The sequence below is a fragment of the Thunnus albacares genome, chromosome 8 (genome assembly GCF_914725855.1).
Source record: "Thunnus albacares chromosome 8, fThuAlb1.1, whole genome shotgun sequence".
NCBI classification, from domain to species: domain Eukaryota; kingdom Metazoa; phylum Chordata; class Actinopteri; order Scombriformes; family Scombridae; genus Thunnus; species Thunnus albacares.
Genome location: NC_058113.1, coordinates 8,338,887 through 8,358,271, shown reverse-complemented (window position 1 = coordinate 8,358,271; position 19,385 = coordinate 8,338,887). Strand labels below are relative to the sequence as shown.

Genomic DNA, 19,385 nt, shown 5'->3' with positions numbered 1-19,385 from the left:
GAGACTGTAAAACCACAAAATAAAAATCACAATATGCACTGGCTTGATCATCAGGCACCTTACTAACTTGTTTAATGTATACATTAAATGTTTTCATTGTTAATTTTTGCAAGTTTTACTCCACTTCATGTCATGATAATGATAACTGCAATCATCTCCAACCATTACTTTAAGCAAATCTGGACAACTATGTCGTTATCACAGGATAATTAGGCTGAAATATGAGCTAATGCTAACAAGTCACATCTTTGTGAATATAATCACTCAGAAAAATGTTACAGGCTACTGTTTCTGATTTCCAGAACAGGCTAAAACAAACAAAAAAGAATCAGGTAATGAAACACAGGTTGAGAATGCTTCTGAACCTCAGCAGGGCAATCACTCTATAGCGGACGTAGGACTACACCCTAGGGCTCATGGGAAACTCTGTGCCACAGTAGTTCATGATAACACCAAACACCAGACGCTGTGACATGAGTCAAGCAGGAAGTCAGGGTGGGTGTCTGCTGAGCGGCCAGAGAAACCTAGATGCTAACCACACACCCCCGTACACCGTCGGACAGCCGCTAAAGTGGACTGTGAGACACGACAGATGTACCAGTGGAGGAAACACTAAAAAAAGAACAGGTTTCCGCTATAACCATACAAATTAGTAAGATTATTCAGGTATAAAAGTTTTTGGTTTTTTTTAACTTCTCAGAGACCAGATAACACTCATAACATCAATATGAGACGATTGCAGTTAAGTGGAAAATATTTGGAAAATCTCCTGCATAATTTCGCCAGAGGAGAACACAGTGAGATGGTGTGTCCATCCGTCCAGTCAGATCAGCAGAGTTTACAACTCAGGTCCACTGTGAATGATTTTTTTTTTAAGTGTAGAAGTCACAAGAAAGATCAGCAGTGTAAAAGTGCAAGAAAAAAAATTGGCTACACTGCCAGCATAAAGGTCAGCGTTTCATCTGTTGAAGTGTTTTGTTTTGTTTGTTATTTTTCCCTCTTTTGGAAGTCCCTGCCTGCTACGTTTGGCTGACCTCCAGGTCATTATGGCAGCTTTCTACACACACACAGTCTGGCTTTCACTAGTGGCCACGCTAGAAAAGTTTCAATACCTGGGTTTTTCCAGCAGTTACCTTAAGTTTCCATTGGTTTGTGAAATGGGCACATTTTCGCTGACTGACCAGCAACAATAAATTTACTGTGCTGGGGATCCGCCGGGATACTCAATCTTTATTCTTAACATTCAATCCCTGCATTAAGTGATGATATGAATAAGTTGCTCTTTTCGGACTAGGCCACACTGTAACAAGACCTGAGGCATGGATTTTGCAAGGCTGGCTTCCTTCGTTTAACTGACTGGGTTTCCCACGTTAAATGACTTTATGGAGCCTCACCTCTCCCATACGGGAGAGGGAGAGACAAACAAGGGGCCTGTGAGGATGGGAGGTCCACAAAACACAGAAAAGAGAGGAGGGGGAGAGCACTACAGACTCTTGCTAATGAAATCCATTTCTACCTTTCCCCCCTTCTAAAAAGCCTCTTGCATTGTCAAGAGAAAGCAACAGATATCTGGTTACAGAGTCTGATCTGGCTGCAACTTAAAATGAGAGGTCTAACAATTTGAGGGGTAAAAAGAAAAAATCTATGCTGGACTTCGAACAACATACCTCAATTAGAGCAATTTTGGTTTATTTAGACTGAGTTGCAAAGCCATAAACAACTGTTGTTGGAATAGTGGGACATATCCGTTGCAAGCTTTTGAAGACTTTTCTTTAATGCATTTTTGTTTTGGAGGGAATGGAAGTGGAAAGCTTGGGCGAATTACCCGTCATTTTGTCTCAGATGCAACTCTTCCTTCTCTAGATTTGAGCAGATCAGATCTTTGGGTAAGAGGTTTGTTTGTAGTGAAGAGGGTCCATCATCGTTCAGAGACACTGCCAAGCCAAGTTTTTCAGGAGGGGACACTCCAGCATAGTGAATGCGCATGGCTAGCTAGAGTCACTGACAGAGGCAGCGCAGTATCAAATGCCAATTAGAAGAGGAAAAGATGGTCTTAATGTTTTTCACTCTAATGAACAGACAAAATGTTGATCTTATTCTTGCCCATTCTTTTGGGGCTGGCTTTGGCATGAGTCCTTGCTTTACCACAAAGCTGAATGCTGAGCCAAAGACAAACAAAAGCAAGAGGACAAGTTGAGTGACACTTGGAAACCACTGACTATGCAGGCTGGTTCCACTGGTCATTATAAGACACTCAGCTGAGCTGAACTTAGCAACACTTGATGCAAGATAACACCAAAAGCAAAATTTCCATGTAAAATTGGTTTTATTCCAGATGGATCAATAACATACGTCAACAGGGTAGCTACAAGCTTGGAGACGCCCTGTATGTGACCTTGAAGGCAGCTTTAGAGTATGTAACAACTGATACCACCCAGGCGATGCTGCTGCTTGTACAGCAAATGATGGAATCACCTTGGATACAGGTCTCATAGTTGCTGCTGTTGTTTACACCACTTGGCAGCTTCACAGTACACAACTCTGTGGTTGCAATAGTACATGTGTAAAACGTCCACGTACTTGATTTTCCCCAATTCCTGACTCCAATGCTAGTTTAAGAATTTTTTCTAAAACAAAATGTGTTTTGCTTAATAATAGGTGCTACACAACCACCCTTTCATGGGTTCTTACCTATGTAGTTTCTGCCTTTGTGTTCACTCTGTGAGATACATGATGACTTGTCACTGGACAATGACATCTGATCCATGGGTCTTTGCATTTACACCTGGCATTGAAATGTGTTCTCGTTTTCTCATCTATGTCTGCACTGTGATCGTATCTCAATATGCAAATTAACTAGGTGGAGCTGGCAGATTTGTCAGCAAACACGACGCCTCCCAGGTTGAGGGAACTGCTGCCACACACAGACGTCATTCATTGCTAAATCACTTTTTGCGAGAGAAGACTTCTAGCTGCTAGGAGTGGGGTGGGGGTGGGGTAATCAATTCTTAGATGCATCACAATGCAGACATGGACGATTCTGCGTCGATTCACTAATCAAAAATTGATTTTTCTAAATGTTAGTTAATAACATAATATTGATGGAACAAAAAAGGCGGAACTCAACTATGAGGGCAGTGCAGCACCCGGACAGTCTACAGCGTGCACACGCTAGAGTTATCTTGTAATTCATCTTGACAAAATGCAGCGGTTCCAAGCATATTTTGATTTAATGACTAAATACCTTTGTGAGATGAATGTGAAGTATGTTGTGAACTTTCTACGCCGTCACTCAGAGACTAATGTTAGTGGAGCGGAGCAGCAAACTCCAGCAGTAACGATGGAGACCAGCTGACCAACACACACTGCAGCACTTACACAACTCAAATCAACTCTAAGGTGATGAAAATAACTCGGCGCTCAGTCTGTTTCACCTCAAAAACCCTGCACCCGCTCAGCGTCTTGGCCAGCGATGACTTTCCCCAGAACTACCGGTGCAGCAGAGAGGCTGCTCTCCACAGCTGGAGACATGACGTTAATAACACAGCGGAGCACTCCGCCTCCCCCTCAGTTTGTTATTGTCATACAAGCAGAAGACTGTAAGATGCTTTCAAATTCATTAATTCATTAATTAATTAATGCAATTAACGTTTTAAAATGAAAAAGCTGCGGACCATTAATCTTAACTGTCAATCTTAACAAGTCAAGTCAATTTTATTTATATAGCGCCTAATCACGACAGACGTCATCTCAGTCTATCTCATCATTGAATGGTTTGCCACACAGTATAGTGGAGCAAGAGACTGAAAATTGTGCCCCCCTTTCCATTCATTCAATCAAGAATCAGTTTGGAATCGAGAATCGATTCTGGATCGAATCAGACACCAAAGAATCGGAATTGAATCGAATCGCCAAAGATTTCGACCTCTACTAGCTACCGCTATTTCTTAAAGCCTTTGCGGGATTTTCTTTAGCTGGTAGGAAGGGGCAAAGCTAGGTGACCTTTCAACTTAATGGGCTGATTTTTTTCTTACAAATGTGATCACACTGCACAGACTGCATTTACACCTGGCTGAGATCCGATCACAATGTGAGTGGGACCACCTCTAAATGTGGTCTGGCTGATCTGATCGCATTCCGATCACACTACGTTCTGAGTGCTTTTACACCTTGCATTAACATGTGTTTTTCCTTATCCAGATAACGTATCCAGATACAGATCACATTTTAATGCCAAGAGTAAATGGGGTACCAATGATCCCTAGTACTTTTCACACAATTAAAACATCAGTTTTCCGTACCATAACTGTGTTATCTAATGTGACCAAACTCTATGGTGACTCAAACTCTAACCAGGGCTACTAAAAGGCTCTTAAATCTTTTGAGAGGCAGCAGTTGTTGCGGTCCAGCTGCACCTCGCCCATTCACTGCCTAGTTTGTCTTTCACTATTTCTGAGGGCAAAGGGAGAGAAACCACAAATGCCAGAACCCAGGCAACAAGCCTCTTTGTTTATAGAGGAAATAAGGAGTGTGCATATGTACTCACAAGAATACTGCCTGTACTCTCTGTGAACTGTAATTATGTTCCACTGCAAAACACACTTTATTTACTTTATTATCTGATTTTAAAAACATTTATCTTGAAAATTATTCAAACTCTTTCTATTCTATAAATTCGTTTTTGTCCTACAGCTCATCATTTCAGACTCAGGACAGAAAGAGTGGCATAGCAAGGATAGCCCTTGAGGCCCAAACGCACTGAAAGCGATAACTGACGCGCTCACGTGATGCTCCTATGGTGCTCTGCAGGCATCAAATTTGAAATGCCAACACCACAGAACCAACACAGCTTTGTCCTGTTGTTCTTTGTATTAACTGCTGTAATAGTTGGATGTAATGAATGAAGGAAAAGGAGAAATGCAGAGAAGGAAAATGAAACTAAGAGCATCTGTTTCCAAAGTAAATCATCTGTTGAGTGTTTGATGATTATTTATTTGTGCTTTTGAACATAACCACCATGAAACAGAAAATAATGTTTTATTTCTCTCATTCACTCCACCACTGCTTCCTCTCCTCGGTCAACCACCATTGCGCTGTCTCTCTTTCTCTCTTGCTTGCTGGTGCTGCAGAAAGAACAGCTTTGGTCGCTGGTTCCTCATTTGATGCTTCAAAATCTAGGGTTGTAGTCAACCAAAGAAAGTCTTGGTCGACTGAAATCATTCATAATCTTCAACTAATCAATTAGTGGCACGCGGGGGGGGTTGGATGTAACGTCTTCAGGTTAGGCTAACCAATTGTTGCTAACTTTTTGTTTGCTAACTAACCTTTTCCTCTGCTCTGCTCGCATCCACCGTCATTTTCCTGCCGGTCGCTCATTCCGACTTGCTATGCAAACATACTACGCAATGCCCTATTCCTTAACAGAGTTACGCTCCCAACAGTTTCCAAGGTAACGACACAGAGGTTGACTCACGTATCGGAATAGCGCTGCACAGAGACCACTAAATGCTATTGATTTTCGAATGAATGAATATTTGGCGTTATTTTTGGCATTAAAAAATTTACGGATTCAGTAAATGTTCAGCAAACATTGAGTACAGTTAGACCTAGCAGTCTCCATTAGGTTGGGTGAGTTCAAAATTGTAAAAACAACAGAGACCCCCAATTTTCACAGGTAATTTGTTAGTCTGTCCCTCCCACTGCAGGAAATAATGGATTAATCCTGGAAAGCTGTTGATGTAGCACTTTTCTCCTTATGAAACTAACACAGAGATTATTCGACCAATGAGAATGTGATCGGACGAGAGCATATCGACCAACTAATCGACCAGGAGACTACAGTCCTATCAAAATCGAAACAAGTAGGGGCGTCAAGGCGGTTTGACGTGCCTCATACCGTTTTTGGTGCACGTTCAAAAACGCGCACGTCGGACACTTTCAGTGCGTTTGGGCCTTTAATAACATTTCAGATTGATCCCCCCAACACACGCACACACACTCCCAGAAACACCCTGCAAAATTTGTGTAAACCTCTTGATGCAAACTTAAGAGATGCCTTGCATAACTTAAGCACACCATGAGCTCAGAAGTCATGACAAGGGACTCTCTGGCCACAGCACTCAAATCAATAGGCTGTCTACTGAAACCCGCCCCGTGAGAAGACTACAGACAGATTATGCAGTCCGCCACTGATCACTTGGCCCAGTAAAAGATCCTACTCAAGTCCTAGAGCAGCAGTCTCCTCCTAATACAGAAGACGTGCAGAGAATTGAATAGGCAATGACGTAAGCTTTTCACATTCAATTACTTCTAAGTGTTCTTTTCCTCCCCTATGAAAGCATTTGGCCTTTTGAGGAATTAAAGCAATCTAGCAAACATAATGTGATGTTCAATTTTAAAAATGTCGGAGAAATGCCTTGAGTCAGTATATAAATGAAAACAGTAAAATACTACGGTCGCTCTATTAAGTAAGGTGAGGTGTGTAGTTATCAGCAAACATCACTATTAATGTCAACTGGTGTTGAATGTGTTGGACAAAACAACAAACTTACCAAGACACGGAAGAAGTAGAGGTATTCTGCAGCACCAGAGTAGTTTCCACACTCGTACTGGAACTTGGCATATCGGTACAGCGTGTCCAAGTACTCCTGACGAAACTTCAAGAGAAATATGAGAGTATCAATATCACTATAAGAGAAATTGGGATATTTTGTCAGACATAGTCAAACAATAGTTGGACATGTTTTAAATTCAAGGCACCACAGCTGCATAAATTTACACAGTAAGCACTAAGGGAATACTTCCAGTTTTGTCTCTGTTGCTGTTTGAGTGAAGTAATGTTTCAGTGTGAGGGTGTTGTGTTTTTTTAATTATTACTTGTCAAACATTTGGACAAAACCAAACATATTTTAAATCATAGTGAGACTAAATTGGAATGGAAATTTTAATTTCATATTTTCTGTAGCAGTGATATGATTTCCTTTCTGTGGCACACCACTGCTAAATGAATATGGAGCAAACACTGCTATATCATATCAGTGGTATTTTGCCATGAATGGCAAGAGAATATATAACTTTTGTAACAAATCTGCCAAGAAGTGGTCATGTGAGCTAAATATGAAATGCATATGTATGCTATCATTTCAAGCCTACTTGTGTTCCTATATTTAACTGGCCTTCCTGCTGTCCACTATGCCCTGACGTCACGTGAACTGAAGCCATTCACTAAAATTCAGTATATCCGTGACAGGCAGTGGGTGCTCTGGGCTGCCCAAGCCTTTCCCACAGCAGGCTGCGGGGCCCTGAGCCTGGGTTGTGTGGAGGTGCACTGAGGACAGCATGCAGGTCAGCAGGATACCGGAGTGGGAGGGACCGATGGAGGGGAGGCTAAGAAGCCAAACATCATGGTAAATATAGAACCTCCGGCATTCTTGCGGCTCTATCCACGAGTCCCGAGCTACTCCGTTTATTCTTAACAATTCACCACAGAATGTAAATGTCCACAGAATTTGTGCAAGCCATACAAACCCCGAAAATGAGTTAAGGGTTTTGGGAAGTAATTCTGCATTTCCCTGTTTGGCCTGCCCCTCCCATTTCACCCCTAAAACAACCATGGGTTCGCACAAGATCCATGGGAAATGCAGTGAAGAAGTGAGATGTCAGCAAATCAGGCCAACTTACGTTATGTTTTTCAGCCAAATAGTCAAAGAGCATTCGTCCATCTCTGAAAAGAAAAAGCAAGACAGTTCCTGTAGTTAGAGGCCATTTAACTTGAGTTGCCGTTTGGCTGACACCCTAGCGTTTGGTGCCCCATTCAGGTGTATTTTTCCACTTCTGGTCTAAATCAAGAGCTGTACATAAATGAAGACCATTTCACTCTTAAAACAGTGTGATGTGCTGTTTATTATGTTTGGTTTGGCTACTCCAAATCTAATCTGCTAGCCATGTCTAATACACTCTGGTGAACAAAGTGAATATTGATTTCTCAGCTCAGTCTTTGAGTCTCTATGGCTTTGTCAAAACAAAGGAATACACCCCCCCTGCTAAACTGTTGTATCCCAACTGGATTTTGAAACTTTGCCTGTGGTCTTAAAATCTTGGTATTTATGTGGACACCACACTAAAACCATGTGTGTCCACAGGCAATGTGCACTTTCATTATGTGAATGTCAGAGTGTGCATTTGATGGCACACGTGTGATGTGTGTTAGGTGGATTTTATTTAAGCTGAGGCAGGCTTCTCCACTGCATCAGGACAAGCTGTCTCCTGCTTGGAGGCTAATGAAGGGCAGACTCTAGGGTGACTTCCCTGTAGTGTGGAATGTCAGCCTGCTGTGCATTATGGGAACACTGATCCTAATAATTTATCAGAGCCATTGCCCATACTACATATGTCATTAGAAACTGCCACTTTTACATGCATTTTGAACCATATGTCAAACTACACTGCAGATATAGCCCTCTTCACTGGCAAAAAATGGGCAACAGAACATTATGTCCACAATGTCTCAATAGTAATATTATGCTGTATGTATGCTGGAAAGATATTCACATTGCACTTGAGATTTATGTACATGAAAGTCATCTGCTGAGGTGTCCATCAAGGGGCAACTGTTCATGGAAAAAGTCTGCACAGCATTACTGCCACCTTCTGCACTGAAAATGTTAAAGAGCCATCAGCAGCGTATTGACTCAAAAAGTCAAATGAGACAAAAAAAAAACAAGAGCATAAATCATAGATTATCGTAATGGTGATCATAACCAACAAATTTTCTCCAATAATAACAGATTGTTCATTGATATAGTAATATCATGATTTACTATGATAGCTGGTCTTGGTTTCTGGCTTCAGTAGTTGTCCAAATAAAGCCTGGTAAGGCATATAGGCCTATTTGCTAACTGTTGAATAAAAGTCCTCGGACCAATAGTTTCCATTACCTTGTAAAATACTTCTCAGATCTGTTTGTATTAACCCAAAAGGACAGGGTATCGGGGTTCAAATATCAACCCATTTCTCATTTCCACGATTGGATGATCCTCTAATTCAGACATAATTTTAAAAACAAGCAACTGCACCGAGCATAAATTTAGCCGTAAGAGTTGTAAAAATAATGTATAACTAAGACAGCCATAAGACTCCTCATCCAAAAGGAAGATTTTCATCTTACTCCATTCTGACAGCAAACTAACAATAACATAGACATGTGCTACTGTAAGTCAATGTTGCTATTATCAGGCTTCAAATCTCACATAACAGTTCCTACAAATCTGTGGCTTAAATAAACAGATGTCTACAACCCAACTCAAACAATAAAACAGTACAAACTGAAAAAAAGGAATGAAAATGGAAAATGCTTTTGATTAACTGTACAGACACTTGCCAAGAAACAAAGGAGAGGATAAAGTCTGAATATGACCAGACTATTTTAATCACTGTAGACGACGAAACAGTCTTAATAGAGTTAACCACAACATTGTGTGTCTGTCTTTTTACTTCTGTCTTTGCTGACTTTGCTCAGTGAAAGCCCTAAGACTAAATACATTTTTCATTCAAAGTGCAGTTCCATCAACTACTATTCAGTTACAAAATCCCATTGCAATGCTGCTATGCCGTCTACTGTTTCAAATGACAGGTTTTACTGATCCTAGAATCATGGCTGCAAGACCAGTAATACATTTCACAACCTCAGTAAGGCTAATCATTCCAAACATAAAATCAATTTTGGGATAATAAATTAAGACGAAAGAGACTACTCTTGATTAAAAAATTACAGGCTTTACCTGGTGGACTGCATCTGCCTTGTTGTCTCCGGGTCCTCAAACATTTTCACAATGGGCTCCGTCTCTGACTGCAGCTGCTTTAGCTGGGCCACAACCTCTGTCCTCTTCTCCCTCAGAGCTGACACAAGGATGATAAAGAGTGTCATTATCTACAGTAACTCCATAAACCAACATGTAAAATGTCTGTGGTCCAGCACTGAAATCGCTGTAAAACACAGTTTACTGCTTAATCAATTCTGAGTGCGTGGTTAAGCACAGTAGCCTTTTATGATGTCTATCAAGCAATATTAATATCTTTCTTGGTTTTGTGTGAGTTGGTGCGCTTAAAAAAAAAAGAAAAGAAATAAGGAGGAGTGTGTCTTTGGGGTGTAACACGTAAACTGGTTCATGCAACACTTACTTTGTGGGATTTCTTTTTCAGAAAAGAGGCTTTTGTACACATCCATGGCGAAGTCCACCATGTTTGTATCACTGAGGAGGTCCAGCTTTCCATGAAGCAGCTCATGCTCATTGTAGATCTAAGAAACACAGCCGATAATGGGAAAACAAAGGTGAGGGGGATATTTTTGTACAATATAGTTATTTGACCGGGAGAAAGACTGATACATTGTGTTTGTTTCCAATTAGGTAACAATTAGCCTACAACCAAGAAAATATTTGAAACTGTCTTTTTCCCCCACTCATAACTTCTTGCAGTGCTATAACGCCCAAGCCCCTCATGGTAATGTGAATTGTCTTTCAAAATCACAATATTGGTCTTGAACAAAACAAATGACATGCTGGCTATTCTTCAGGGGTGTTACTACAACAACATTCAGCTTAATTTACGCCAAAAATGTCTATCACTGCTGGCAGGGATCGATCAACTTTACACACGGGCAGCCGGAAAAGTGACTGATAAATTAGCGTTAGCTTGCCGGGTAAAAAGTTAGCCACCGCTATTTTGACGGTATTCGCTGTGTCGGCAGGCCTAACTAGTTGTGTTTAGTGTTGTGGAAAAAAACATTCTCCAGTTTTTAAGGGATACTTCCTAACTGTTGCCTAAATGTCCATTCCAAACTTTTACACAACAAAAATGTGCCACTTTTTTCAGCTTCACGGTGTTAGCATAGCCTGACGAAGCTCAGTTATGAGTGTTTTATTGCCCAGTATATCCCCATTGGGCGGAAACATCGCTAACCTAGACAATGGTAACGTGTATAGGAGCACCGCCCGCCAATTCTGTACAACCTCCTAATCCCGAGTTTGGAAACACGCGCTCCTACAGCCATGTGCTGAAACAGCGCGAGGCTACTAGCTGAACCAGTGTAAAGCTCATCACAGCTGATCGCAGGACTTCCGGTACTTTACTTTAAAATGTAAAAATCTATGGAAATCGTGTACTATCGCCATATTTTCCAACAGTCTGGTAGTGTTTTCATTACATCCACCGATCTAACCACTTATTCTTTGCCTGTTTTTTGTTCTTACTGACAGATTTTCTCAAAGATTAATAATTTTCCGCTTTTATTTTGAATCCAAAAACCTAAACTTCCGCCTACACTCCGATTGAATGTGGTTTCTTTACAGCTACAGAAAATGTGAAGCCCGCGTGTATGGCTTTGAAAACTGTTCACAGGCCGTATATAGCCAACTAAAAATACCTAAAATGTGTACCGAAGTGTTCATCTGTTAATATATTCCGTACCTCTTTGACAGACAGGAACTCCAGCAGAGGAAAAACGAGATGACGGTCTAAAAAGTGGGCAATTTTGGTGGTGAGGTCGTACTCCGCCATGTTTGCTCCAGGGAAAGGGAAGTCGATGCAGCTGCGTCATGTATGTAACCGACCAATCAGCGAAACCCTCAGCATCCTCGATAAGACACAGAGTAAAACTGTAATGTATTAATCCCAATGAGAAATTATCAAATTACAGAAGCCAGTTTTACTTTGCTGTACTGTGCTGGGGTCTGAGCTGTTGCTTAAGCTCTTACTCCACTGTATGCACACTACATTTTTTAAAATTATCCCCTTAAATTGGGTTGCTCCAACTACTCTTTGACTCTTCCCCCAGCATTACAACAAGCCCTCATGTTTGGTATTGTCATAGCAAGAAGGGTTATCCTAAGAGAGTGAAAATGTGTTTCCCCTCCTTGCTCTAAAAAAATGGCTAAATTACATGGTTTCTTGTTTATACTTAATTCGGTATACTCCATCCAATACCTATCCCAAGTTTCTTAAGATCTGGGGACCCTGCTGTACTGTATTGTATTGCATTGTGATTTGATCCGCCAGAAATTTAGTTTTTTAGACTTCGTCTTGGTCCTACCTCAACCTCATTTTGTCTTGGTTCCCTTGACTCTATTTCTTGAGTTTCTAGTTTGTTTATTTTATTTTTTTATTTATCATTTATTTTTCATTATTTTTATATTTTTATTTTATTTTATTTACTTTGTTATGTCTACTTGTTTGTTTTAATTTTTTGTGTTGTAAAAAATGAAAACAAATCATAAATATAATTTATAAAATAAAATAAAAAATATCCTTTTAAATTATTATACAGATAAGCCTTATTCATATACTGTTAAGTTCTGCTACTTGTCACTTGGATGTTTCAACTTCACTGTGCAGAATGATGTAGCCCATGAGCAGAGTTTGACACTACAAGTCATCTGCTGAAGTAGGAGCCTTTCTCTGTGCTCACCTTAAATCTCAGTTTAAGACGTGTACGTGCAAGCGGGATTTTGTGATATCACAACTAGTTTGAAAGCTAATCAAGGTCCAATATGCAACTCACACCAGTGTGATGTGAAAACTTAAAGCCTCTTGTGCACATACATTGAAAATGGACTTTTCAGTAAAGTAGGCGACATCTTTCAACCAGTAGTTAAACTTTTGAAATGAACAATATTGGCATATTTATAGATTCTGGATTCTTCTGGAAGATGAAGAAATAGATGTAATTTCAAGAGTTTTTAACTATTTATTAGAACTTTTCGAGGGAAACCCCATATCAGACATAGATCACTATTAACAGAAACGTATTTTTACATGTCTTAAACATGTCTGGATGGGATCTTTACGTTTTCTATAATTGCAGATTTCATTGTTTCAAATCACTTTCTGGTTCCATTTGTGCGTTTGCTGTGTGCAGGATTTAATCATTTTATGGCTTGGTGACTTCAATCATTCCTTAAAGACAAGCAAAATTTTTAATTTGTATACTGTTAGTTCGGGAGTGTACAGATTTGTAGAATTTGTGAATGATGTGATCTTGTCAGGTCTATAAAATTTAAATGAAAAAAGTAGTAACTTTTCATTCAATAAATTAATATCCAGCTCCCTGTTATGGAGAAAGGAAGTTTCAAAAACGTTTTATCCTTTCACTGACAACCTGCTTGTTCATGTATGGAAATTGCTGGTTTCTCAGAAGGATGAATGACTATGACTTGTAAACCTTTCAAAATTCCCATAATTTCCTTGTGGTGTTAATACAGTGAAACATTTCATTTATAAAGAGGGATCCAAGTGAACGTTCTGTTGAATTTGAAAACATAGGCTTTCCTCCAGACACCACCAATATTTCTCCCGAAAGCCTGTGTGTGACTGCATGACTTCTTTATGAGACTAAAACCTTTTAAGGGTAAATATAGTCATGATGAACCCCCACTCACCAGTCTGCTGAATGTTAATGAAAACAATCAGATAATTTCCAATCATTTGACTTTCCACAAGGTTAGAATGCCTTCACTGTGCATCTGACCCATCCTCTTCTCTCCCCCTTCACTTCAGCAGCTGTCTCATAAAGGTGCCCATGTGTCGACCATACCCGGCCGCCAACAGCCAATATCAGCCACTAAATGGCCCATCTCTAATAGTTTTCACTGGTACCTTGTTTTCTTGACAACCACACGACACTGTCTTGTATCCTCAAACAATTCTTCCCTTGTTACCACTGGGCTCTCTCTCTTCCACTCTCACTTCTCCCTGCCGCCTGACAGCAGGTAGAAATGAGTCATAAACGGACAGCACTCACCATGGCCAGTTGCTGTTTTACTGGGTGCTTCTGACACAGTCAGCTCTGGCTCAGTGGCAGCTCGCTTTAAAATGAAAAAAAGAGAAAACACAGCTTCTACTCTGCTGAAGCCTCCTTTGTGGCGTCTGCTTCATTTCAGGAAAGGTGTTGCAGTAAAAGAGAGTCACCCATACAATAATTTGGTGTGCTTGGCAAGTATGATTTGGGAATTTGTCTCTATTAGATCATTCATAGATTTAATTTAAAGATTGAAAAGCTCCAGCCAGTTTGGCTGCCGCTGAGTTGGCTTCATAAGGTCACAATGAAATACTTTCTGTTGTCTTTACCACAGTTTTCATTAATGTGAGCAGCTAATGCATTTGCCCCTTTTTTCATTTTTGACATTAGCTCATTTTTTTGTGCTCCACTGTTTCATTTGAGCTTCACATTTTCTTGAAGTACTTGAACAGTTGATTATGTTATGTTTTGTGTATAAAATTCTTATTGGTTTTTCGCTTTTGGTCATTGCATAATAGTGATATTTTATGTTAAACCTCCCATACAAAATGATCATAACCCAGTAATTGTTCCTCCATGTAACACAAACATGTGCTCCTTTATCCATTTTCAGTGTAATGTGAGTTGTGTGCTTGCCATTTTATGTGCAGGCAATAATACTTGCTATTACACAATATTGAATTAGGAAGCAGCAGGAAAAATCTTCACTGGTACAGGCAGAGCCAATAAGCATTCTGAGATAAGTTAAATACCACAAGCTAAATCCACAATGACAAGAAATCAAGCATTTTAAACACTGATATGAAGGCCAAATTGCATTGGTTTCTCCTGTTTCAACCAGCCAATCTTCATAAAAAAATAGGTGCTTGAGAGGTAGTATTCTGGAAAAACATGAGCAGAAAACCTCCCTTTCTTCAGATTTTGGGTCAACTTTCTTTTCCAACACCACAGTAACATTATTTTTTTTGCTGATAACATACTGTACTCACATAAACATGATCAATCAGTTCACCCCAAACAACTTGCAGACTTCAGACTTTTTCAGTATTCACAGAGGAACGCATAAACTTTGCCCTTTAAGAGTACTGTATGTAGTATGTTTAGTTCAGTGTTGATATTTGAACGATTTTGAGTACTGTTATCTTACTGTTCAACACTACACCTTGTTTTTATTTGCTAATATAAGTCTCAAATTGAGTACAAAGAGACTACTGACTAGATCTGGCCAGACAGTTTGAACAACATGGGGGCCTGAACTAAGCTCAATTCATGTTTTATAAAGGGTCCAGTTCCAGCTTGCTCATCCATCCCCTTAGAGAAAAGCAAAGCCAAACCCATGCATTTCAGAGAGATGGAAAAATGGGCATGGGATGATTCAGGAGGATGGATCAAGGCAATTTCCTGTTGGATTTTTTCTAATAATGTCTTGAGTATCAACTATATTAATCGTATGATAAATAAACTGCAAGAGGGAGCATCAGGAGGGGGGAAATGAAATCAATTTAACCTGTAGAAATTTAAAGATAATACTGGTGATTTGAAACCGTATTAAAAACGGACACAGGCTCTAGAAAACTGATTATAGCAAATCAAATTGAAATCTCCAACTGCTTCATGGAATAGTTCATTATTTTGGGAAGTATGCTTATTCTCTTTCCTTCTGAGAGATCGATACCACTCTCATACTTATCCTCGTAATATGAAGCTGGAGCCAGGAGATGGTTTGGTTAGCTTAGCTTAGCATAAACACCTTGAAACAAGGGCAAGCAGCTAGCCTTGTTTTTATGCTTCCACGCAATAACCAAAGTATTAAAACCACAAGTGAGCAGCGACTCCCTGAAGTCTTGTTGTCACCACAAGGTCACCAGGCAACCAAGGGCGACTCCAGGAAGAAACTGCTCCCAGCCAAGAAATGGTCTTGCACATAAACCATTTTTGTAATGATTAAACAAACATATGACATGTTAATTAGTAATTAGCTTTAGAGGTGCTGGTAGTTGTGAGAGTGGAATTAATCTTCTCATATAACTATTACTCAGAGGGGAACAACCATATATCACAAACTGTCAAACTATTCTTTTAAGGCTTTACAAATGTGAGTCTAATCTTCTCTCACTTAGATTGCTGTTTGTCAGATCCGCCCTCTTTGAGGATACAGTTCATGGTGGTCTGCTCTCTAAAATAACTATGTCCTGGCAATGTTTCTGCAACTGTGTAATCTGCTCTTGCCAAGGTGCTTTTCAGTCAACCCAACCAAAAAGGTGAATGTAACTAATGATTTGTTCCCAGCAACTCCCTTAGTACCCAGCCAGGCTAGTGAATGAAAAGGTTTGGGCTAAAGGCTTATCAAAACTTTAAACAAAGCCCATAAAAGTGAAGTAAATATAAACACTCATCCACTATTTCTGTCTCTGTAAATCATGTGTGCGTGTTCTTGTAAAATACTCCTCAGCCTTAATGGGATAAACTTAAAGGGCGCTAGAGTGATGGGCCAAATATTCCATGAAAAACCTCAGCTCTCCAGTTCCCTGAAAGCCTTCTTGGTCAACAAATGAATCCAAGAGAGGGAGAGGAGATGACACTGCCAAAGACACCCACCACTGGCCTCATTCTAATATCTGTCAAAATATAAATCAATAAGATCTGAAGACAAATGACTCGGCGCTGGATGTTGCAAAGCCAAGCATCCCTGCTCTGAATCTGAATTCCAGCATCTTATATGAATTTCAATGATTCTTCTGTAAACTTTTTAGATATGCATCACCTCGCTCCTGGTGCGTGTCAGGTTATAAATCAGCGGCCCACACTCCTGTTGCAGAGCCCAGTGCTGACTTCAGCACTGTCACACTCGATGGCAATGGGATGAAGGTTATCGACCAGGCCTATGGGCCAGAAAACAATACAAACTTCCAGCGAGCACCCAATGGCACCAAGCATGGCAGAACATCTGCGCAACACATGTCCACTGCACAAACAAGGAATGACTTGTATTCACACACATCAGCAATATCACAGAACGCAGACAGGGGAGTCGATCAATATTTGACCTCTCTAATCCTTCTTCAACGAGCTCTGCTCCCATGCTCGCTCCTCTCGTTATGCATAACTTCACTTTTCCTCTGCAATTTTCTTTAAAAACATGACATTAGAGAGAACACGGCGCTATCTCCAAATTTGCGGTCATGAGCATTCTTACCAGAAAAGAAAAGTGAAATCTGATAACACCAGCTTATGCTGTTTAGTTACAGGCTTTCACTGGTACGGGGGATGAGATTTGAATAATCTTCTTCCTGTGGATTCCAAATTTCTCTAATAATTGCTATTGTGTGTATTTATGTAACTAAGTGGAGGGCTCTGAATAAAACCACTCGAAATAATGGAGAGAAAGTGAGACCAGTGAACAATAGCCATGACTCCTATGAACGTCAAACCTCAGGTTCGACCCCCTGAGAGGTTGTAGAAATGCTTTATATATTTTGAGTTGGAATGATACAAAAAAATGCCGTTGAAGTGAATGAACTTCATCAGCTGCTGCAACTTGGGAGGAAGATGATGTGATTCTTGGATACGGCGCAGAAACATTTTTTAATATTTGGCTTGGAGGTGTCAAAATTGTCACATCACTGCCAAATCCTCTCTTAAACATAAAAAATTTCGCTTTAATAAGAATGCATGAGGGTTATGTAAGATTAGGCTCAAATGTCAAATCCTTCAGTATGACTTTTTTATTATTATGAATTCCAGGAGGAGCGCGGTGATCTGTTCATGTGGAAATTAATTTATGGCGATGTCAAAAGGTTGTAAAGATGAGTTTTTCTAATTCTAAATGACCAAATCACACTCTTTTGGAGGTAACGGTCATGCATGGTGATGTCAAGTCCTTGTTCGATGTAATGAGAAAGGACGATTGGCTATTAAAACCAACCCAGCAACACATAATATACTACATGTGGTAATACTCCAATCCACAATAAGCAATCACGCTACTACACAAGGTGTCAGGGGAGCAATACATCCTAAGCTTCGAACTGTGTGAGTAACGTCAATTACCAGCGTGGTGCTGCTCTGACATGGAGCTGAATATTGTTCTTGGCACTGAAGCCAAGAGAGAGAAGAGCAAGAGAGTGAGGAAGCCTAATTGTGATGTGCCATAATTTCCCGCTCAGGGCCTCTCATTCAGGATATGGGTGAGGTCAAAGGTGCAATAGAGGGAGTCCATCAGAGGCAAAGCGTGCTGAAGTCATCTGTACAGAGTTATTCGCGGTGAGGTGAAAGCAACTTGGTCAGACAGGGGACCTAATCAGATTTCAAAGTAAACACAGTGCTGCCGGCTCCAGAAGGCTGAGTCCAAACATTGTTGCTAATTGCATCTGTCTTCATTTTCCGCAACTCACTGTACAACACCAACGAAAAAGAAATCTAGATGGAACAGGAACTATTTCAAAACCACAGAGAGCACCTCAACCTTACCTCAATTTTTAGTCCATAGCTGTTCATTTTAGAGATTGCCAACTCTGATTGCTTCTGTCAGAAATCAAAATATAATGCCTGTGAAGTGTTTCTACTGGAATATTTCTCTTTTTTTCATACATGGAGACTGAAAAGGAAAATATATATATGCTTGTCCCCTGTGCCATATGTGGGGGCTTCCAGAGCATGGAAACCTACGTAAGCACCAGTCAAGTAGTACAATTTGGGTTTTCAGATGGCTGCAATTGATCTCCCATATTGTGACATTTCTGCACAAGAGAGCTGCTCCAAGTTAAACAGGCGCCTTATGTCAAGAGGCTTTTTTCACCACCACCACATCCAGCTGCATCTCAAAGTTATAGACAGCTTGTTCACAGACCATCATGTCCTGAAATCCCAAGAGTGAGGCCTGCTCCATGGTGTTTATTGCAGGTCACTATTAGGGCCCTGGCCTTCAGTGGCACCTTGGCAGACAGGGGAAAGCCCTCTACCCCAAAGGACAGTGTATGATTGTTTTAATGTGGTTACTTCGGTATTTGGTGTTCCAGCAAAAACCCAACCACATATCAACTGACTGCCATGTGCAGACTTGAAAATTACAAGTGCACAGATTGCCAAAGTGGTGTGTAACTTAAACTGTACACAGTGTTATTATTTGTGTCCCTGACAGAGATAATGATATTTTATCATTCTCTTGTGCACTTGCACTTGCCCATTACTGATGATGCCTGGCTGTTTTACAATATCAGTGTCCCTCAGAAAAAAAACATCTCCTTGTTGCCCTTTCTCAGTAGAACATCGACAAAGTATGCATAACAGTAGCAATATGCAGTGAGCAGCACTGGATATGACATCAGATCTCTGAAATGTCTCTGTAAGCAAGTTTGTGCTGGAGTCCACATCAACAACTATGTAATGTGGTAAGAGAGAAGTGTGTAAGCATACACAGCAAGGGATGAGATCCACAGAGGCTCCTGAGGGAAATCAGGATAAAATGTTAGATGTGCTTGGAAAGCACATTTCATATTTTCAGAGGAAACTGATAGATTCTAGGCTCAGCCGTCTGTCCTACCCAATACTTAGGAGGCGAATTATATAAAAATGGAAATTGAGCATGAGAAGG

At 40.3% G+C, this 19,385-nt stretch overlaps 1 protein-coding gene across 1 annotated transcript in view; it reads right to left on the bottom strand.

The window, feature by feature from the left end:
* The window catches only part of eif3ea (eukaryotic translation initiation factor 3, subunit E, a), a 31,062-nt gene extending 19,470 nt beyond the window's left edge, over positions 1–11,592 (bottom strand). Inside the window, exons 1-5 of the mRNA XM_044359025.1 lie at positions 11,467–11,592; positions 10,180–10,297; positions 9,780–9,897; positions 7,681–7,723; positions 6,552–6,656 (exon numbers count right to left, since the gene is read on the bottom strand). Coding sequence (XP_044214960.1) covers positions 6,552–6,656; positions 7,681–7,723; positions 9,780–9,897; positions 10,180–10,297; positions 11,467–11,556 — 474 coding nt within the window. The 5' untranslated portion in view covers positions 11,557–11,592. The remainder of the gene's footprint in view (positions 1–6,551; positions 6,657–7,680; positions 7,724–9,779; positions 9,898–10,179; positions 10,298–11,466) is intronic.
* Positions 11,593–19,385: the final 7,793 nt, after the last annotated feature.